The sequence below is a fragment of the Perognathus longimembris genome, chromosome 8, assembly GCF_023159225.1.
Source record: "Perognathus longimembris pacificus isolate PPM17 chromosome 8, ASM2315922v1, whole genome shotgun sequence".
Lineage (NCBI taxonomy): Eukaryota > Metazoa > Chordata > Mammalia > Rodentia > Heteromyidae > Perognathus > Perognathus longimembris.
Window position 1 is genome coordinate 66,005,479 of NC_063168.1, and position 22,362 is coordinate 66,027,840.

The 22,362-nt window shown below is 35.7% G+C and overlaps 1 protein-coding gene across 1 annotated transcript in view; it reads left to right on the plus strand.

Annotated features, from left to right (window-relative positions):
* The first annotated feature begins 1,985 nt into the window (after positions 1-1,985).
* The window catches only part of Ldah (lipid droplet associated hydrolase), a 75,768-nt gene continuing 55,391 nt past the window's right edge, over positions 1,986-22,362 (plus strand). The window contains exons 1-3 of the mRNA XM_048353381.1: positions 1,986-2,139; positions 6,413-6,556; positions 16,790-16,959. Of these exons, the coding sequence (XP_048209338.1) occupies positions 1,986-2,139; positions 6,413-6,556; positions 16,790-16,959 (468 nt within the window). The remainder of the gene's footprint in view (positions 2,140-6,412; positions 6,557-16,789; positions 16,960-22,362) is intronic.

Sequence of the window (22,362 nt, forward strand, 5' to 3'; positions counted from 1 at the left end):
CAGAAAGAGAGGGGGGGGAGGGACGGACAGAGGGAGGGAGGGAAGGAGGAAGGAAGGAAAACAAAAGAAAAAGAAACAGTTCCAATATTACCATATATCCTTTGGAAACAAAATCCTCTACAGTTGGAAACCAATGCACTAGGAAATTTTCACAGGCTATTAGAGGGTAGGTAAGAGTCAGGCTTCTGAGAAATGGAAGAGCTGGGGCATAGCTCAAGTGGCAGAGTGCTGTACCTGAATGTACAAGGCTCTTTTGTTCAATCCACAGTACCACAAACAAATGAAGCCAGCTCACTAAAGCATCTTTATCTCACTCCACTCCACTGGCCCATCAGGAGCTGCATCAACTAACAAATGAAATACATTTTGAAGACGCAGATCAATATTTTGATTGCTGTGAAGGCAATAAGGGAGAAGCATCAATGATGTACAGAAAGTGACAGCATTTTGGAAGTGGTTGAGGACTGAAATATGAGTCAAGTTAGGATTAGAAGAGTATGAAGGGATATTAAGGAAATGCAAGGACAAGGCAAACTAGAAAGGGCCATGGCAGTGTATAGTATCAGGAGAGCAAAAAGCTGGGAGGGCATGTAGAGTCTTGACTCCTAAGATAAGTTTTTGAATGTATGGAAGAGGAAGATTAACTGTCGAAGGCTTCAGACTTAAGTGTTGGCTATACACAGAGGGTAAAGGTAGAGGTGAAGGAATTATTTGAGTAATTTGGAACTATATTTTTGTACCTATATGGGTTATTCTTGAAATTTTTCATGATATCCTGGAAGGGGGGGGCTTCACCTACTTAGTGTATAATTTAATAGTGTAATACTTTAATAATACACAGAAATGGGGCTGGGAATACGACCTAGTGGCAAGAGTGCTTGCCTCATATACATGAAGCCCTGGGTTCGATTCCTCAGCACCACATATATAGAAAATGGCCAGAGGTGGCACTGTGGCTCAAGTGGCAGAGTGCTAGCCTTGAGCAAAAAGAAGCCAGGGACAGTACTCAGGCCCTGAGTCCAAGCCCCAGGACTGGCCAAAAAAAAAAGAAGAAGAAGAAAAAGGAAATAATACACAGAAATATAATACATGAAAATATGTTTAAAGAGTCGGACAGAAGAGGCTTACTATAGATATTAGCATAAAGGTGTTCACTGTTCTGGGGACCCCCATACTTTTCCTCCAGCTTTCACCAGGGAAAGAGGAATTTATCCATGGTCATTGTCAGTTTAGAATGGAGAGAGAGCTAATCTGATGAGGTCGATCTGAACCCCTGCCTGGTCTCTTATTTCACTGAAGATGTGGATCCCAACTTTTAAGTAGTACCCTTGTATGTTTTACTTTATCTTTTTAAATTGTTATTGTAGACTTGATATACAGAGGTGTTATAGTTACCGGAATCAGGTAATGAGTACAATTCTTTTTGAACCATGTCTCTCCTTCTGTTGCTCTCTCCTGGTTTTTCCCTCCTGTCCCCATCCACAGATATCTGGTTCGTTTTCCATTTTCATGTCCCAGTGTGTGTACATATATTTTACACTCTCGGTGTGTTTACTTGTAGATTTATAGGCACTTTCTAGTTACCACAAATGAGGGAAATCAAGTAGCATGCAACCTATGTTTCTTCGGCTCTGGCTTATTTTTTCCATGTCTTTCCATTTCCTTACAAATGTTAAAATATTCTTTCTGGTAGATGAGTAGAATTCCATTCTGTTCATATACCATATTTTCTTGATCCATTTGTCCACTGAATAACATCTAAGTTGATTCCATATCTTATCTGTGGCAATGAACATGGTTGTGCTGGTTAATTTGTCTTTTGATCCTATTATCTAGAATATCTGAATACTCTTTTATCTTCTATATGTCCTATAGTATTTCCTTTTAGGCATTATGAAATTTACCTTTTTTTCAGTATTGTCTTTGGCTCAAGATTTTATATTTTACTTACACTTTATATTGCTTTTTAAAAATTCTGTTTAGAAATGGACTCAGAAACCAAGGAAGAAATACCTTTGCTTGAGGAATTTGTTCTCTGTGGTGGAATTGAAACCCAGGTTCTGAAATGTGGCCCCTGGACTGACCTTTTGAATGAGAAAAATATCAATAGGCCTAAAATGCTTATTGTCATTATTCCTGGTAAGTATAAAAATCTGAATTATATGAATTCTCCTAAATGTTCCTGATTTTTAAGTTATTATTAAGAATTAACTGTAGAGAATTTGAAAGGAAATAAAATTACTCAACCCATTGGTAACAATCACTTTAATATTTTTGTGGTTGGACCTCTTTTGTTGTTGTTTTTCTTCTGTATATTTCTGCCAGGTGTATTTAGATGTATAATTTTACAATGCAGATGACAATTGGAAGTATGCCATCTTCAGTTTTTGTAATTTCCTTTGTTATAACTTAATATTTTAATCGTTTTTCTAAAACTTCTGCCTTATATGTTTACTTATTCTTGAATTTGTATTTATTGCATATAGATTATTAAGGGTAGGTATTTGATTGATTGCAGTCATTTGAAATCCTTTTTACACTTAGTTTGAATATGTTTGCTTATAATCCAGTCCATTTGGAGATCCTATTGCATGAACTGCTAAATTGAAACCTTAGTCATTATTCAATTGTGTTTTCAATGTTTTTCTTACGGACTTGGAATAAGCCTTTAATTTAGTAAAGAAACTGTGTTCTCTGTTATACATAGCAATAATCATGGTTTGTCTTCCATTTCACTTATAATCCTTACTTGGTTTTAGAGACATTTTCATTCCTATGAAGCTGATAAAAATTACTAGTCTCTTCCTTCAAGACCTCGGGGTTTAATGACTTTTTTGGGAAAGCCCTTCCTATTCCAAGATTATTATTGTTACCCTGTACTTTTGTGTTTTTACACTTTTATTTATAATCGTAAAGTCTGACACTTCTAAGATATAAAAGCACAGAAACTGAATAAGCCTTCTTAGTAAGATGGCTTACTAATTGGCCTCGAGAATTTACTGCATAATCTTTTTCCATACTGGTTTTCAGTGCTAACATTATCATAAAACAGATGCTCCCTTAGCTGGGAGTCTGTTGCTGTATCCTCTGTTTGCTCATGCATTCTTCATGTTTTTAGTAGCTGCAGCTTTATGATACATTTACTTATCACTTAACTCTTGTCCTTGCTCACTTTTATTCTTTTCAGAATACTTTTTTCTTCACTTCTTTGGGCCTCATAATATGTTTTGGCTTAATTAGGAAGAAAATCATAAGCTATTGTAAGTTGAAATAGTAAATAAGCAGACGACCTACTGTCCTTCTCCTGCTGAGGGTATTCATTTATTCATTCATTTATCCTGGGTGTTAGGAATACTGTATTGTAAAATCTTTGCTGTTATTGAGGTATGTGTAGTGGGTGTTAGGGAATAGTGAATGAGTTCTCTACTGAAAAGGCTTGAGAGAAAGAGTCCATCACAGGGGAGCCACAGGGAGTTTCTGATATGGTAGGAAGTGTAGGAAGCTGTCAGTGAATTCATTACAGATGGAATCTCATTGCTGGGAGTGCTTTGGCATTTTCAAATCACATTTTATTTCCTATGTTCTTTTATGCCTTTCTATTCTCTTGGCCCTTTTTCTTGAATTTTTGAAAGTTCTAGGCTAGCTCTTCTCGTTACTTTTTAGGATTCAGAATTATGTTTTATTGTGGGGACTAGTCTATGTAAACTGGGGAAAATTAAAATGATTGTGTATGTATCTCTGTGTGTGTGCATGCGTACATGTGATAACAGCACTTAAAATGTTAGGTATTGTTTTCTTCTAGCCATATGAAGATTCTGTAGTTTAAGTGAACAATGTAAAAAATATGAGTATGAATATGAAATAGAACACAGTTCTGGAAGATTTTATTCTTAGTAATAAAATATACCAAATCTTCATAACTTAACATATGAATTAAATTAAATTTTATTCAGGATCCCAAAGACCTTTGTAAAAATTGAAATTAGTGTAACTAAAACTAAATTATGAGAGACTAGCCAAGAAAAATTAGGAAAATAAAGAGGTGTGTGTGTGTGTGTGTGTATGTGTGTGCGCGTGTGTGTCCTAGGGCTTGAACTCAGGGCTTGAGATTTTGTGCTCAAGACTAGCACTCTGCCACTTGAGACACACCTCTGCTACCAGCTTTGTGCATGCGTGTGTCTGTGTGTGTGTTTAATTGGAGATAAAAGTCTTATGGACTTTCCTGCTGGCATTTAACCATGATCCTCAACTCTCAGCCTCCTGAATAGCTAGAATTACAGGCATGAGCCACTGGTGCCCAATGAATTTTTTCCAAATACAGGAATTTGCCTTGCTAATTACTGAAACATACATACATATGCACACCATGTACAAAGGGTAAAAGAAGAAAGTAAGCAGCATTATTTGGAATCGAAATTAGCAAACTAATGAAATTTTTAGTATTAGAACAAAAGGCATTTCAAATCAATATAAAAAGAATGAGTTATATAAGACCAAGAGCTTGAGGCCCTGAGTTCAAACCCATATCTGGCACAAAAAATAGAAATGAACAATAATAAAAAGAATAATTCTGCCAGCTATTGCTGGCTCATATATGTTGTCCTAGCTACTCAAGAAGCTAATATCTGAGGATCTCAGTTTGAAACCAGCCCAAGCAGTAAATTCCATGGGACTCTTATCTCCAGTTTACCAGCAAAAGGCCAGAAGTAGAGAAGTAGCTCAAATGATAGATAGAGTACCAGCCTTGAGTGAAAAGGCTGAGCAAGAGGCACTGAGACCAAGCCCCAGTACCAGGTGGCTCACACCTGTAATCCTAGCTACTAAGGAGTGTGAGACCTAAGAATCACAGTCGAAAGCCAGTCCAGACAGAATTAACTTCCCAAAAACCACAAGTAAAGGTATGGCTGTAGTACTAGAGTGTTCACCTTGAGGGAAAAAAAAAAAAAAAAGACCTCCAGGTTGATACCCTGACCCTGAGTTTAAGCCCCAAATATGGCACTAAATAAATAAATAACCACTTTCTATGCTTTGATTTGAAGTTTGGAGATCTCTCTGCCTACCCTCCTCCCTTTCTCTCTCAATAAGAGTAGACTTGTTAGGAGACTGTTGTAGAAAACTTAGTGAGAGGTGATGAGCACTAATGGAGAGAAGTAGACAAATTTGAAATTGATTAGAGGCTAATTTCATAGAACTTACTGATGAGTTGAATGTGAAAAGCTAGAACCAAGAATAATTCCTACTGTTTTTGCTTAAACATTTTTATGACTGACAGTTCTATTTAGTGGGTTGAGAAATAGGGAGAACTTATTTGAAACAATTGGAGAACAGCCAAAACAGATACTGTCTACGTTATTATTCCTAGACTTTTTTTTGAAGCTTTCTAAGACTAATTTTCAAATACCACTGTCAAGTTATCGTAAAACTTAATAGGAATAGTTACAAAATATAAGCATCTAGTATGTGCTAGACATTTTGTGAGCGCTTTAATGTATTATCTAAGATAATTAGTACATTTCACAGATCCTCTGAGTTAGTCATAAATATAATCCCTAATTTTCCCCAGCAGGAAACTTAGTCCAGAGAGACTGAATAACTTGCCTAATTAATTGCATGTGGCTGAGGTAGGACAGCAGGACAAATCTAGAGTCAGTGTTCTGCAGATAAAGTCCTTAGTTCACTTCCTACCCATAAAGCCTCTAATAATTGGGAAGAAAAAATGAGAAAAACTATACACAACTATCTGAAGGAATATAGATCAAATAACATGAATCAAAGCAACTACTCACCCATCATAATGCCATATACAGTTCATGTCTGTGTTGAAAACCAAGGAAGAAATGTGGAATAAATCATTTGAATGTTTTTGTTTATTATCTACAGTGGCATTACTATTTTGAAATAATACTATTATTTGGGATATATTTTACACTTTAAATTAGTAAGTAAATACAATCCTAAGATGTCAGTATACTAGGATATTGCACATGAATATCTGTATCTAAAAAATTAGTAACACAGACTTTATTTGGTGTAAGTCTAACTAGAAACTTGTGAGGAGGGTAAAAGAAAATCAACTGTATTGGAGGTCAGCAGAGGCATTACTGTTCCCATATTTTTATTCTTACTCATATCGAAAATGTGTACACAGGCTATGCTTGCCTGGGTCATGTAACTCTTGCCTGATAAGCAAAAAATGATGCTACCATGCTAGTCAATCATCATTCTGGAAATTTTCTAGAAATAAGTCCATCAACAATCCAGAAATTGTATTCCTAGACTTTAAGGTATAGGAAGATGTTACTGGATATGCAGAAAACAGTGGGGAGAGATAACCCCTTTTATTCTAGCCTATATTTCACCTTACATGACTTCATTGCATTAGTTAATCTAAGAACTTTGTTTCTTTTCTTAGGTAACCCAGGTTTTTCTTTCTTTTATATACCGTTTGCAAAAGCTTTGCATTCCTTGACTGGTAAATGCTTTCCAGTTTGGATTATTTCTCATGCTGGACATGTATTGCCCCCCTCAAACCAAACAGTGCTTTCAACATCACAAGGTATGTTAATGTCTATTCTCCTTTATAGTGAATAGGTATTCATATTTCTAGAAATAGTATGCGTAACATTAATAGTTTTGCCAATGAAAATCCCTGCTTGTGGGGCTCATGATACTACATTTTAGCATATTAAAGATTTTTAGAGAATTTACCCTTCTGAAGGCCATCTTCTATAAGAATTGTGGTAGATCAAACAACTATATTCTTTTTTTTACCACTTACTAGTCAACTATACATTTATTAATATATTTTCCCAAGGTTGCATTGGGAGGAATCATGGAGAAAATGTATAAGACATAGTCTTTAAGGAAGTAGTCTTCCTCATGTTCAGAGAATGATGACATGACATACTCAGGGCTGCTGATTGTATGTAAGTCTAAAGAGGAAACAACCCCACAGCATAGGTGAGAAGAAACTATGAAGTATCAGCTGTCATACGTCAGTTTAGGCTGATAAGGAAGAATTTCTTGGCTACATAGCTTATAAGCATAAGCTAGAATTGAGTAAATACAAGATCAAGGTACAGGCCAGTTCACTATATGCTGAGGAGTCCCTACTTGCTGAATCATAGATACATTTTTCTAGCTATGTCCTCTTATAGTAGTGCTCTTATAGTCCCAATCATGAGGACTTCATTTTGTAATTGTCTAACCTGAATTACCTTGTAAATATTCCATTTTTGAATACTATAGCATTTGATGGTAAGATTTTTAGTATATATGGGAGAGCATATAATAGTGTTGGGTTTTGGTACTTGTGTAGGTTTTGGATTTGGGGGTGGACATGGATGCAGAGCTCTAACAGGCAGAAAAAGTAGCACAGAGGGAATGAGAGTTAGGCGGTATGAATTACTGCTGCACACACTAGTTTAAGGGGAATCCTGAAAGCTGAGGAGAAAGCTAGACTGCTAGAAGGCTTTTAAATGGGGGAGAAGTATTAATGTTGACATGCAAGCTACCTGCTTTTCACTTAGAATTCTAACATGTACACTCCCCTGAAAAAATTTTTGGGTTTTTTTGTTGTTGTTGTTTTGCTAGTCCTGGGGCTTGAACTCAGGTCCTGAGCACTGTCCCTGGCTTCTTTTTGCTCAAGGCTAGCACTCTACCACTTGTGCCACCATGCCACTTCTGGCCTTTTTTATGTGGTACTGAGGAATCAAACCTGGGGCTTCATGCATGCAAGGCAAGCACTCTACCACTCAGCCACATTCCCAGCCCCCTGAAAAGTTTTGAAAAGAGAGGAAAAATATATACATTAAAACATAAATGTCTATTCTCTGTAGCCATCACATTCAAGGATCTTTTGTCCTTGGTTGTTCTCCTTGTTTTCTGAGTTGAGAGAGGTGGTTTTACTTCCCTCTTGGATCCTGTTTCTTAAAGGACTGTTTTTGGTAAACATATTTGAGTACACAAAATCTGTATTCTGTGAATGATATACAAGACGTTTGGGTTATATTTTAGTCTGACTGTGTACTCAAATTTGACCATTCACTATTGTATCAAATGTAACTTTTTTGTTTCTATTTTAGAATTTTACTTTAGTGGCAATTAATATGACTACATATATGAACTCTTCTAGATGCCCTCCAAAGATTAATTTGTTAATCTAATATTAACTTGGATTGAATAACCAGTATCAATTTATCTGCTTCTAGCTAGTTTTTAGCTTTAGTTTTTAACTCACCTTTTAGTTCCACTGAATAAATTTATAAATTTTATTTATTTTCAAAATGGATTAGCTTTATTATTTTTATGTTAAAAGGTCATTTTCTTATTACAAAAAATTAGCCAACTCAGAGAGTGTAAATAAGAAAAAATTTAAAATTAGTGTATTCTATAACTTAAAGATTGAAGATGGATATCATAACTTTATAGTATTTTTTTATTATGTTTAAATTTTTTTCACCATTAAATGAAACAAAAGTTAACATCTTGGCACAGAGAAATAAAATTTCTCAATTATTTCTCAATGTCTTTCACACGTTGCACAATAGTTCACAGGTTTTGTTCAGGCTGAAATAATTATCTAAGAACTGTCCAGCATTTTTAGTGCTGTTTTTCCCCTGTGGCAATGGCATGATGAAGTGCATATCTGAAGCCTTAGTAAAATAATTGCCTTTTCATTCTGAATGTATTTTTTTCACAACATCTGTTTGGTTTTTACTACCTGCTCAGACACAGAGATTGAGCAGATAATAATACATGAGATTAATTTCTGTAATGCAAAGATATTTCAAATGTGCAAATTAATATACCTCATTAAACAAGATGAAGGAAATATTATAATTCTCCCAAAGGATGCAAAAAAGCACTTGACAGAATTCAATGCCTTTTTGTAATAAAAGCTTTTCCACAAGTTTAGTAGAGAAAGAATGTAGTTCCACATATTAATGGTATATAAGACAAGCCTACTGTTAACATTATCAGTGGTGAAAAATTGAAAGTTCTTCCTCTGTCAGGATAAGACCATGGTGTCTACTCTCACTACCTGTTTGATATAGCATTAGTCAGAGCAATTAGGAGAAATAAAAGACATCTAAGATAAACTAAACAGATAAATTCCCTGTTTTCAAAAACAAAACCTTGTATATAGAAATCCCTACAGACTCTACCAAAAATTAGAGAGGAAAAATATATAAAATATAAATGTCAGTTCTCTTTAGGCATCACATTCAGCATCTTTTGTCCTTGGTTGTTCTCCGAGTTGAGAGAGGTGGTTTTACTTCCCTCATGGATCCTGTTTCTTAAAGGACTGTTTTTAGTAAACACATTTGAATACACAAAATCTGTATGCTGTGACTGAACAGCACGAAATACAACATGACATACAATTCTGTAATGTTGCAAGATGTAAAATCAATATAGAAAAAAATCAATTGTATGTCTGTGCATTCACTATGACTCCTATAAAGAAGTAAGCAATTCAATTCACAATAGTATTAAAAACTAAAAAAAAGTCCATATAATCTCTCGTATTGTATATGGGATCCTAAAAAAACCTCAGAGAAATAGAGTTGTGTGTGGTTTCTGAGGGCCAAGGATTAGGAGAAATGGAAATGCATTGAATAATGGGTAAAAACTCAGTTATAAGGTAAGTTCTAGAGATCTAATTCTAATAAGATTAGTGCAGTTAGCACTGTACTATACTGTATCTTTGAAGTTTTTCTAAGAGACTAGCTCTTAAATCAAGAAAATAAGAAATTGAGCCAGTAATTAATATCTTTCTAAATATAAAGGTATTAAGATCAGATGGTTTCATTGGTCAATTCTACCAATAATTTAATGAAAATATCCATTGGTGCTCACTAGACGCTATGTTGGAAATGAACTATACAACTTGGAGAAGAAGGGATGTGACAGGGAAAAAAACTAGAGAAAATGAGGGAAGGGTAACACTATTTAAAAAGAAGTGCACTCATTACCTAACTTATGTAACTGTAACCCCTCTGTACATCACCTTTACAATCAAATTAAATAAATAAATGAATGAATGAATAATAATGAAAGCATCATACCAATTCTCTATAATCTCTTCCAGAAAAATAGAAGCAGAAGGAACAATTCCTAACTCAGGCCATGAAACCTGCATTTTCCTATTACCAAAATCAGATAAACGTTTATAGCTAACAAGAAAGGAAAACTGTAGGCTAATACCTCTTCTTAACATTGTATAGAACAAATTATATACCACAATCAAATGAAATTTACTACAGGTGTGCAAGACAGGTTCAACATTTGAACATAATGTAATCATAATATCAATTGCTATAGAAAATGCATTTAGCAAAATCTAACACACATTTATGATAAAAAAGAAAAAGATACCTCAGCAAACTAGAAATAAAGAGGAACTTACTCAATTTGACAAAGAATGACTCTAAAAAACCCACAGCTCACTTCATACTTCATGTTGAGAGCATAGATGCATACCTCCTAAGATAGGTTACAGTGAGGATAGCCTTTCACATCACTCCCATTCAGCATTGTACTGGAATTCCTGCCTACATCGTGAGACAAGAAGAGGAATTAAAAGGTAAAAGATTATTAGCAAGGAAGAAGTAAAACTATCTTAGTTCACCAACAACATAGGAAATTGTCTACATAGCAAATTCCAAAGCATCATCAACCAAATCTCTTGGAATTAATAAGTGATTATAATCATACCACAGGATGTAAGTTAATATACAAAAGTTAACTACTCTACTATTTTGCAGCAGTGAAAAATTCACACTTAATAAAATTGTTTCTACTTAAGACAGGGTACATTTTGAAAAGGTGAGTGAATATTGATTACCTACCTGTAAAAGATTTAAAAGAGATAGTGAAGTAAAACTGAATATGCATGTTGTATTGCCTTGATTAAAAATACCTATTTCGACAGTCATCATATTAAAATACAATTGAAAATGAATAAAATACATCAGATACACTGCTGTGAAATATTCTTAAAGGTACCATAGTGTTTCTTTTGTCAGAAAATTTATATCTGTTTAAAATATGGTTGTGCAATCTTATACTGTGTTTGCAAAATAGGGGCTAAAAGAATTCTTCTTAACTGAGGATAGATAGCTCAGTGCTAGAACTCTTACAGAGTTCCAAAAGCTGCCAGCTGTACTGACCTGTTGTCTGAACTCTGGCAAATGAAGAGATAATTCAAGGACAAAGGAACTAGGAGTGATGCAAGGTACCCAGTGAAGGTAAATCCCTCTTTTTATATGCTTGAGCTTGTTAATGATGAGTATCTAGCATGTCTTATATCTACATTATTACCTAGATGAGAAAGGTTATCCATTGAAGAGACAGTTGCTTAATCAGTACATCAGCTATCACAGTAGCTATCTACACATGCAAAGACAGAACAGAATGAGCATAGTATAAATAGCAACTTAAAACAGACTTGAAAAATCACCCCAGATTCGATGTTCTCAAACCTTGTTATACCTCAGGATTCATCTAGATGATTTAATAAATCATAAAAGATCACTAAGATCACCCTCTGAATTATTGATTTAATAGATCTGTGGTGGAAACAGAATTGTCCAACAAGTTCATAGGTAATGCTCACATTGCTAGTCCTGGGATCACATTTTCAGAGCAATTGCCCTAGGACTTCTCAACTTAACTCAAGTGAACAAAACCAGTAAAAAGTATCTGTTGTATGTCTGAATTTCTAGGAATTATTTTTAAGTTCTTGTAACTACTTAAGTATGCTTATTGCCTTTTGAGGTGATCTTGAATATGCTCTTGAGTTAATAACAGTAATTAGAGCCTGGGTTGTTTGCTCCCTAATGAAAACAGTGCCATCTAGAGGCATTATCCCTAAGGGCCCCACAGTGCCAGCAGCAGCTGTGGTTTCTATAGAGGGATAAAAGGGTAACTTGTCATCATCAAGGATTTATGGACACCCAACTAGATTACGTGTGGTGCTGCATTCGAATGAAAAGAAACAGAAATGCCATCTTTTAGTATAGTGATTTCCATCTGGATTTTGAGAAGCCTCATAAGTTTTCTGAAGGATAAGTAGGACCTTCAGCCTTACTACTTCCTCATTCAGCCAGAACAGTTCCTCATTCACTTGTTCCCTATATTGGAAGTTAGTGCTGACATATGTATGCTATAGAAGATGGCTTTGTGTAGGCAGAGCAGATGCATGGTTCACCACTGAAGATTATTGTCCTAAGTTCTAAGTTTTCTGGCATGTAGAATAGAGTTTGAAAAATATGTAATTATTGAGAGAAAGCTATAACAATACATCAAACAAATGTTGACCATATGTTTTGCTTTGTATTGACACATGTTAAAATTACAAATGGCTGAAATAATATTTTAGTTGCACCACATTATGACAATCAAAAATGTGAAAATAATTCAGAGGACAGAAGTTCACCAGTGTCAGGGGAAAAATGGTTCAAGAAAAAAAGCAAAAGGAAAATTTGATGAATTAGAAGCATAAATTGTTTTATGGCTTTGATTTACTAAAATCATCTTCCTTGATGGCAAATTTATTATCAATTATTTCTGGCTATTTGTTCAAAAAGTGTAAAATGGGCCATGTTCCAGTGGCCCATGCCTGTAATCCTAGCTACTCAACAGGCTGAGATCTAAGGATCACAGTTCAAAGCCAGCCAAAAAGACAGAAGTGAAGCTGTGGCTCAAGTGGTTAGAGTACTAGCTTTCAGTGTAAAAGCTAAGTAAAGGACAGTGCCCAGGCCTTCAGTTGAAGACACAGTACCAGTACCAAGTATCTATATGAAGCTAGAAAATCATACTGGTGTAATTTTTTATTTTACCAGATAAGACATTACCCCTCAAAATTTGTACAATCTTGCAACTAATCATGAATTTGGAAGCTACTTCCATGTGGTCCTGGTAATAGGAAGGAAAAGATTGAAACTGGTAGAGCTTTTTCTTGCCAAGAATGGGACTGGAAGAGGAAATAGAGAAAGATGGAATGACAGATGAGCCCAAAGCTAGAAGGCGCAAACAGGAAAATCTCAGGACCCATGGTCACTAGAAATGAAAACAAGTTTCTAGGCAAAAAGAAGCAAAACCAAAAAGGCAGAGCTAGACAAGAAACTGGGAATCCAGCCCATTATTAGAACCCCAGAGAAGAGGAGAGGAAGGACTAAGGTGCTGTTCAGATTACAGATTTTTACATGAGAGATTCTCAGCTGGTAAAGTCTGCAAATATTCCAAAATCCACAGGGGGAGAAAATCAGAACCCTTGAAAGATTCTGTTCCCAAACATTTTGAATAAGGAGTATTTAGCCTACATATTACTCTCTTTTTACTAGGTCTTAAAGTGAGAGCTTAGATTGTTGTTGGCAGAGTTTTCTTCTTCGTTTACAATGTATTTATTTAGTGCTATAAATGTTTCTTCTTCACTATTTCATCTGCTGTGTCTCACAGATTTTGATACGTATGTTATTATTTTCCTTCTAGTCACTACCTTTTCTCTTGAGATCTTGTCTTTGCCCTATGAGTTATTTAAAAGAATATTAGTCATGTCTAATTTTTTGGAAGTTTTCCTATTGCCCTTCTATTATTGCTTTCTAGTTTGTTTTCATTATTATTGGAGAAACATACACTTAATGACTTCAAGCTTTTTAAATTTGCTGGCCTTCTATTTGTGGTCCAGGATATGTCCTGTCTTGTTGAATGTTCCATGAATACTTGGAAAGCTCAACATCTTCTAAGTAAATTCCTTTTCTATCTGAAGTAGTCAGTGTCTCTGAATTACATGTTAAAACCCAAATTCCCCTTCCTAGTTGCATTTAGTAATCTTTATTGTACAGGAAGTGTCAGAATGACAGTTCCTCCCTATACCGGAGAGCAGACCATGCTTTGCCTTAGAAATCTTTTAACTTCCCACAGTCTAGACTCCTCAGTGGTATGGCACACATCCTACTTCATGAGTGACAGTCTTATTTTCTAACCTTTTTGCTCCACGTCTCCCTATAACCAAAAATACCCATGTCTCCCTATAACCAAAGATACCCACAGTATTTATGGCTGGCTTCAAAATAGTACTTCATACTCTTGATGTCTTGCTTGTGTTGTTTGCTAAGTCAGTTTGCTATTCCTGCTGAATCTCTCCCATGTCCCTTATTTCTCCTCTTGGAGCCCTTAGCAGATCATTTGTGTTAGTCAAGTGGAAAGTATAGTTTGGTGGTCCTTTATATTACCGTCTGTTTGGGGAAGATTAATTCAATATTACTTTATAAGATATGTAATTGGGGTTAACAGGTTTCCATTTTTGTTTTTAAGAAAGCACTTTTGAATAGAATGCCTATCATACTTTCAGAACTAACAGAATTATGCCATTAGATTCAAGAAACAAGCCCAGCTCTTAAAGTTCTGAGTCCAGATGAGCTGAGACTATGGGAATGTACTTTCACATCAGCTTAGTAAAACTTTGGGGAAAGTTGTGTAAGGAGACTTTGGACCAGTAAAATAAACATTAAGAATTAAAGACCACAGTTACCATCTACCTGTGAACAGTGCCATAATTATTTTAACATTTTTGTTGATAAAATATATGAGATAAGGGGCTGGGAATATGGCCTAGTGGCAAGAGTGCTTGTCTCCTACACATGAAGCTCTCGGTTCGATTCCCCAGCACCACATATATGGAAAACGGCCAGAATGGGCTCTGTGGTTCAGTTGGCAGGGTGCTAGCCTTGAGCGGGAAGAAGCCAGGGATGGTGCTCAGGCCCTGAGTCCAAGGCCCGGGACTGGCCAAACAAAAAAAATTATATATATATATGAGATAATACATAGAGAAGTTCCATCTTTTTTTTATCCTATCTCCAACTCCATCATGAATTTGGAGTAAATACTTCTGGCCATTTTTGTATTTTTAGTTCTATGTGTACAAAGCATAATGCGACATTATTGTAGGGTTGTTGTTGTTTTTTTTTTATCTAAAGCATCAGGTGCTGGTGGCTCACACCTGTAATCCCAGCTACTCAGGAGGCTGAGAGCTGAGGCTCACGTTTCAAAGTCAGCTCCGTAGGAACGCCTGTGCATCTTCAATTACCCACCAGAAAGCCAGAAGAATAGCTGTGACTCAGGTGTAGAGCCAGTAGACTTGAACAAAAAAGCACAAGGTCAGCGCCTAGGCCTTAACACACACACACACACACACCCCAAAATATCTAAAGAGTAAACAATTCACAAGGTCAGCACCTAGGCCTTAACACACACACACACACACACACACACACACACACACACACACCCCAAAACATCTAAAGAGTAAACAATTCACAAGGTCAGCGCCTAGGCCTTCACACACACACACACACACACACACACACACACACACACACCCCAAAACATCTAAAGAGTAAACAATTCACTTGTCCTGCTCAAAGTATTCTTTCAAATACTATGCCCTCTTTTCAGCTTCTTTATTATGTACATTGCTTAATTAAAATTATTAGTAAGATATAGCTTTGGAGTGATATTAGGGCAGAATAGAAGAGCTCAGTAACTCAGAAAATTCTCCTGTGAGATGTGAAGAGTTACCCTCTACAGAGTCAGGCTTAACTAAAGGCTCAGATAGCTAATATCTAGTCTTATCAGATCTGTGGTCACAGAGGAATTGTAAATACAGTTTATGTGAAAATATATAGCTAAACTTTTACATATTTATATTCAGTCTGTATGTAAACATTACATTGTGTATATGCATACAGTAAGTTTAGTAAATTGAGTATCTATGTATATTAAATGTAGACTTATAATACATTATTTAGACATGGTACTTATGCTTACATTCAGATATTTCATTAAGTTTATATACATAATAATGTGTGTGGAGAATTTTTTTTATTTACTTGACTTGAGTAACTTAGAGGAAAGTACATCAGGTTTTATGAATACAGAGGAGTATTGCCTTTTTTTTTTAACCATGATCCAATAAAACTTTGATCTTTATCCAAGAAAATTCTTGAGATACTTACTTCAGGGTCTCATAATTGTTTTTATCTATGTTTTCTCTTACTCTACTATGATCTCTTTGAAGGCAGGAGGCATTTTTAATTCGATATTGAAGAATCTAGCAAAGTTTTGACAGAAAGGAAGACTATCACAGGTCAAGACTGCTAGTTAAAAAGAACAGTTTACATTTTAACTGAAGTCTTTAAATCTAAGGTCTTTAAAGAAATGAGTGGCTTATTTAAATTAATGAAGCTATGTCATTTTCTTTATTGTCTATTAATAACATGAATTAATTCAAGCCAGTGGTTCTCAATGTGTGGTCCTGAGACTTGACCTATCAACATCTCCTGAAAATTTGGTGATAAAAATTCTTGGGTCCCAACCCAAATCTATTGAGTCAGAAACTTGTGGTAGAGCATAGAAATCTCTTAACAAGCCTTCTGGGGGATTGATTCCCTTTGCAAGTTTGAAAATCCTGACCTAAGCTAACAGTTGTTCATGAAACAGTTCGAAGTTCATGGGCTTTGAGAACAGAGAGATCTGTATTTGAATCTCATCCTAGCTAATAGCTCTGTGACTATCAATCTGTTATGTGTCTGTGAGTGTTGAGGTTTTTCACTATATGATGAGGATCGGGCGACATAATTTGAGTGTCTACTCTTGTAACAAAGTACACTATAGACTTTCTATTAATAGGTACTCCTGCCTGTGCTTTAAAAATAAATTCTTTTGCAGCTTGGTGGTTACTTCTAATTTTTGAATGAAAGTATGCTTATATATTTGCTTTTAGATCCAAATGCTCAAGAAATTAAGGACGTCTATGGGTTGAATGGCCAAATAGAACACAAACTGGCTTTTCTGAAAACTCATGTGCCCAAGGAAATGAAACTTATGCTCATTGGCCATTCAGTAGGCAGCTATATTGCTCTTCAGATGTTGAAGCGAGCCCCTGAGCTCCCAGTAAGTATGCCTGGGAAGTGACTGTAGATCCTGGCTATGTTGTATACAAATTCTCCTCAGCTCTCCCTGTTCTTTTGTCTCTTGGTTAAGGATAAATAGAAAAAAGGAAAGGATACTTGGTGGATGCCTGTATCCTTATTTCCCTATTACTGTAGACCCATGTGAGTATATGCTTGTGAAATTTCTGTAATGTTTCAAAGAATAATGATAAGAGGGGGAGGGAGGGAGGGGAGGAGAGGGATATTCTACATCAGCATCTTTGAATCTAGGATTTTCTGATTCTGATGTGTTATTTAACTTGCTGTCATTCATAAAGGAATATTTACAAACAGTCAAGACAAAAAAGGAATCTGCATATATTAGGAAAGTATGTTACAAATATTCATGAAGCAAAAAATGTATCACTATCTTTGTTAATAGCAGGCAAACAACTGTCCTTATGGAATAATAGGTCTTTGTTAGTCATAAATGACCTATAGCTTAGCAGCCTTTTATGAGATTTACACTCATTTTTTCATCCACATTGTTTTTCCTTTTATAGTACTAAGACTTCACCTAGTGCCACATTCATGCTAGGCAAACACTCTTACTACTAGGCTAGCCCCCACACAAATACTTCTTGGGTAATTGAGTACCAGATATTAAGTGAGGTACTGGAGTCACAAAGATTGGTTTAAAGTGCTCAGAAAAGGAAAGGAATTATAAAAAACTTAAAGCAAGCAAAAACATGTACTTTCACTAGCACATACAATCATTAGAATGACCCACTGAATAGATACAGTTCAAAAAATAATTTGTTTCTTTGCTCAAACATACTAAGCACTTTGCTCTGAGGACATTCCAGAATAAAACAATCTTGTAGCTAAGAGATCCTGAAGTATTCTGGAGGAGTCAGACTAACCATTGGTTGTGATATCTGTAGAAGTCCTTGATGGGAGCATGGAGGGATGAAGTTTACTCTAGTACCTGAAGGCAAGAGCGAAAGAGATCATTTCAGTTGACTCTTTTTACTCCATATGATGAAATATCCCCCCCCCCCACTAGGGTCTCAAAGATCCACTAAATGTTTGTTCCATTTCCAGCCAGCTTGACACATTCACCTATTCATAATAGCCCTTGGGAAAAAAATACAGTTGTAGTCTCCTTGGCTGTGGATTTTAATATCAGTGAAGAATTTAAACTTTTCTCCTATTGGATATTGAAAAATACATTTGGAAAATTTGAGATGGCACTCCATTCATTGTATTATTGCTTCTAATCTGTTGGATTTTTCTCCTAGATAAGACTTTAATCAGAAAATAGAATTTATTTTTGCTTTTAACCTTTAGTTAACCTTTTTAACCTCTATTTAATTTATAATTTTGTCCTTGTCTTTTAAATCTCCACTAGTCCTATATGGCATGATTACCATCTATACAGAGTTCAGCCCTACCTGCTAGTGGCTCTGCTTGCATAGTTGCTATGACTGTTGGCAATAGCCAGTGACTTGTATTCAAATACTTGCTGTCAGTTGTTGTTTGGGTTTTTTTTAAGTTTTTATTATAAAACTGATGTACAGAGAGGTTACAGTTTCATACGTTAGGCATTGGATACATTTCTTGTACTGTTTGTTACCTTGTCCCTCATACCCCCCCTCCCCCTTACCCTTTACCCCCCTGAGGTGTTCAGTTCACTTACACCAAACAGTTTTGCAAGTATTGCTTTTGTTGTTGTTTCTCTTTTTTTACCCTGTGTCTCTCAATTTTGGTATTCCCTTTGAATTTCCTAGTTCTAATACCAGTATACACGGTTTCCAATATACTCAGATAAGATTACAGAGATAGTGTAGATACAATCACAAGAAGGTGATACAAGAACATCATCAATAGTAGAAGCTACAGATACACATGGGATGTTGAAAGTAGTTACAACTGTGATATAACAATCATTTCCATAACATGGAGTTCATTTCACTTAGCATCATCTTATGTCATCATAAGGGTATAGCTATTGGGCTCTTGTGATAACCTCTGCTGTGACTTGCCTAAACCTGTGCTAATTATTCCCAATAAGGGAGACCATAGAGTCCATGTTTCTTTGGGTCTGGCTCACTTCACTTAGTATAATTTTTTCCAAGTCCTTCCATTTCCTTACAAATGGGGCAATGTCATTCTTTCTGATAGAGGCATAAAATTCCATTGTGTATATGTACCACATTTTCCTGATCCATTCGTCTACGGAGGGGCATCTGGGTTGGTTCCAGATTCTCGCTATGACAAATTGCGCTGTAATGAACATTGTTGTGCTGGTGGCTTTACTGTGATTTTGTTTGTGGTTTTTTTGATAGATACCCAAAAGTGGGGTTGCTGGGTCATAGGGGAGTTCTACATTTAGCCTTCTGAGGAATCTCCATACTGCTTGCCAGAGTGGCTGAACCAGTTTACATTCCCACCAACAATGAAGTAGGGTTCCCTTTTGGCCACATCCCCTCCAACAACTGTTATTGTTAGTTTTCTTGATATATGACATTCTTACTGGGGTGAGATGGAATCTCAATGTTGTTTTGATTTGCATTTCTTTTATGGCCAGTGATGTAGAGCACTTTTTCATATGTCTCTTGGCCATTCTCATTTCCTCATCAGAGAAGTCTCTTTGTAAGTCTTTAGCCCACTTGATGAGCTGGCTATTGGTTCTTTGCGGTTTTGTTTTGGAGGAAGGTAATTTTTTTAGTTCTGCATATATTTTAGATATGAGGCCTTTGTCTGTTGAATGGCTGGTAAAGATCTTCTCCCAGTCTGTGGGCTTTCTGTTTATCTTGCGAGCTATGTCCTTTGCCGTGCAGAAGCTCTGCAGTTTGATGCAGTCCCATTTGTCCAACCTTTCTTTGATTTGTAGCCTTTCTGGGTCTTTGTTAAGGAAGTTCCATCCTGTGCCAAGGAGCCCAAGTGTTTCTCCTACTCCTTCCTTTAGTGGTTTCAGGGTATCTGTTTTGATTTCGAGGTCTTTAATCCATTTGGAATTGATTTTGGTGCAGGGTGATATATAAGGATCTAGTTTTAGTTTGTTGCATGTGTTGAGCCAGTTTTTCCAGCACAATTTGTTAAAGAGGCTATCTTTCTTCCAAACTATTGTTTTAGCCCCTTTATCAAAGATTAAGTAGGCGTAGTTCTGTGGGTTCATTCCCAGGTCTACAATTCTGTTCCATTGGTCTTCAGGCCTGTTCCGATGCCAATACCAAGCTGTTTTTATTACTATAGCTTTATAATACAACTTGAAGTTGGGTATTGTAATTCCTCCAGCACTGTTCTTTCTGCTTTGTTGTTGTTGTTGTTGTTGTTGTTGTTGTTGTTGTTTGCCAGTCCTGGTACTTGAACTCAGGGCCTAAGCACTGTTCCTGGCTTCTTTTTGCTCAAGGCTAGCACTCTACCGCTTGAGCCACAGTGCTACTTCTGGCTTTTTCTGTATATGTGGTGCTTCGAACCCAGAGCTTCATGTATACAAAGCAAGCACTTTACCACTAGGTATTCCAAGTCCTTGCTGTCAGTTTTTATGTGTAACTTTGGACAGATTTTTGAGCCTCTACCTTATTTACTTCATCTGCAAATTGAGGATAACTATATGTTCTCCAAAAGATTGTTGTAGGAAAAACAAAATTTAAAAAAAAAGATTGTTGTGAGGAACTATATAAAGTATTAAGAATGGCACCTGTAACTGAAAAGTTCCGAGTAAGTTATTATGGAATTGATACTAGAATCATGGACCCAGTTATTATGCTAGCTACTGATAAACAGCAGTATTGCTTATCTACTGTTGTGTGTCTGGTTGTCCTGACTTTGACAATATAAAATGAAACATATTTAATTTCTCAATTACTGATCAAAAATCTCACAGATTATCTGGGTCCCCTACTGTAGGGTCTTTGACAGGATACTAATCAAGGCATCTTCCATGCTGGCAGTCTCATCAAAGACTTGAAGTGAGGCGGATCTGTTCCCAAAGTCTTCACATGGTTTGTTGGCAGGATTCAGTTCCAAGAGTACTTGGACTCGGGCCTTAGTTCATCACTGGCTGTTGAGTTGTGTCCATCCTCTATAACAAGTCAGCCTCTGGCTGCTACATCGGAGCAAGCTTGGTAGAACTGCCAAAGAGAATACTCTGGCAAGATGAAAGTCACAAGCTGTAACTTAATTACTGAAGTGACATCACATCACTTTTTTGTATTGTTTTTGTTAGAATCAGTAAACTTTATGAAGTTCACCCTCAAAGAGAGGGAATTACACAAAAGCATGATTTCTGGTAGGTAAAGAGCATTGTCAAAGCTGCTACTATGTAGCTCAGATTTCACTTAGGTGGTATATAGTAAATCATATGATATAATAATATCTTCATATAAATTAAAATAATGGATGTATTTCTTAATGTAGGTGGTGACTTAGTTCTAGTAAGTATATAGCAAGCTGATATAAATTATAACTTTTTATTGTTACTTGTTCCAGGTATTTTCAAAACCTTAAACAGAAAAAGAATATTTGCATATTTGAAATCATAACAGTATTTTTTCTGTAAGCATAAGGAAAAATATTTTTGAGTTCATCAGTTGTTAACTTAATCATAGATGTGTCCTTTTGGTTTTTGTTTGTTTGCTCCAAATCTATTCTGTATGTAATTTGTAGTTGTTCTTGCATATTTGAAAACAATTATTCAACATATTTGTTTTATTTATTTTTTAAATCTTTTTTGTTTTTTTATTGTTAAGGTGATGTACAGAGGGGTTTCAGTTACATATGTAATGTATCTCTAAGTGTTATACAAAGGGATTTCAATTCAATATGTTTATAAATATATGTTTAAATATATGTCTTGATCAGTGTTGTCCCCTTTATCATTGTTTTGAACCCTTCTCTCTCTTTGGGATTATATTCACAATTTAAGAAAATAAATTATATTCACAATGTTAGGAAATAAATGTGATACATCTTAAGGTTAATATACCTTCTTATAGCTTCTTCAATTCTATGACTTGCTTTTGCAAGAATGACAGTGAAAGAAGCTGCAGTATAGCTTACAGTTAGAGCACATGCTTAGCATGTGTGAAACCCTGAGTTCAATCCCCAGTGTGAAAAGGAAAAAGAAAAATACTAAAAGTAGTGAAAGGGACAGGGGAGATGAAATATAAGCTTAACCTAGTCATTTATGGAGATATAACTCACACTGTGATTGTATAGAATTTTCAAAGAGACCTGTGAAACTGTTTTATCTTCTTAAAGAAAGGTGGATGTTAGGGAAATATAAGAGATAAATTGTCCATAAGGACACCTTTTTCAGAGAGAGTGAGACTTTGTATGATTTTTTTCCATTATTCAAAATCTTTGTATGGTTTCAATTAACTACATTGTTGAAATCCCCCCACCACCACTTACTCCC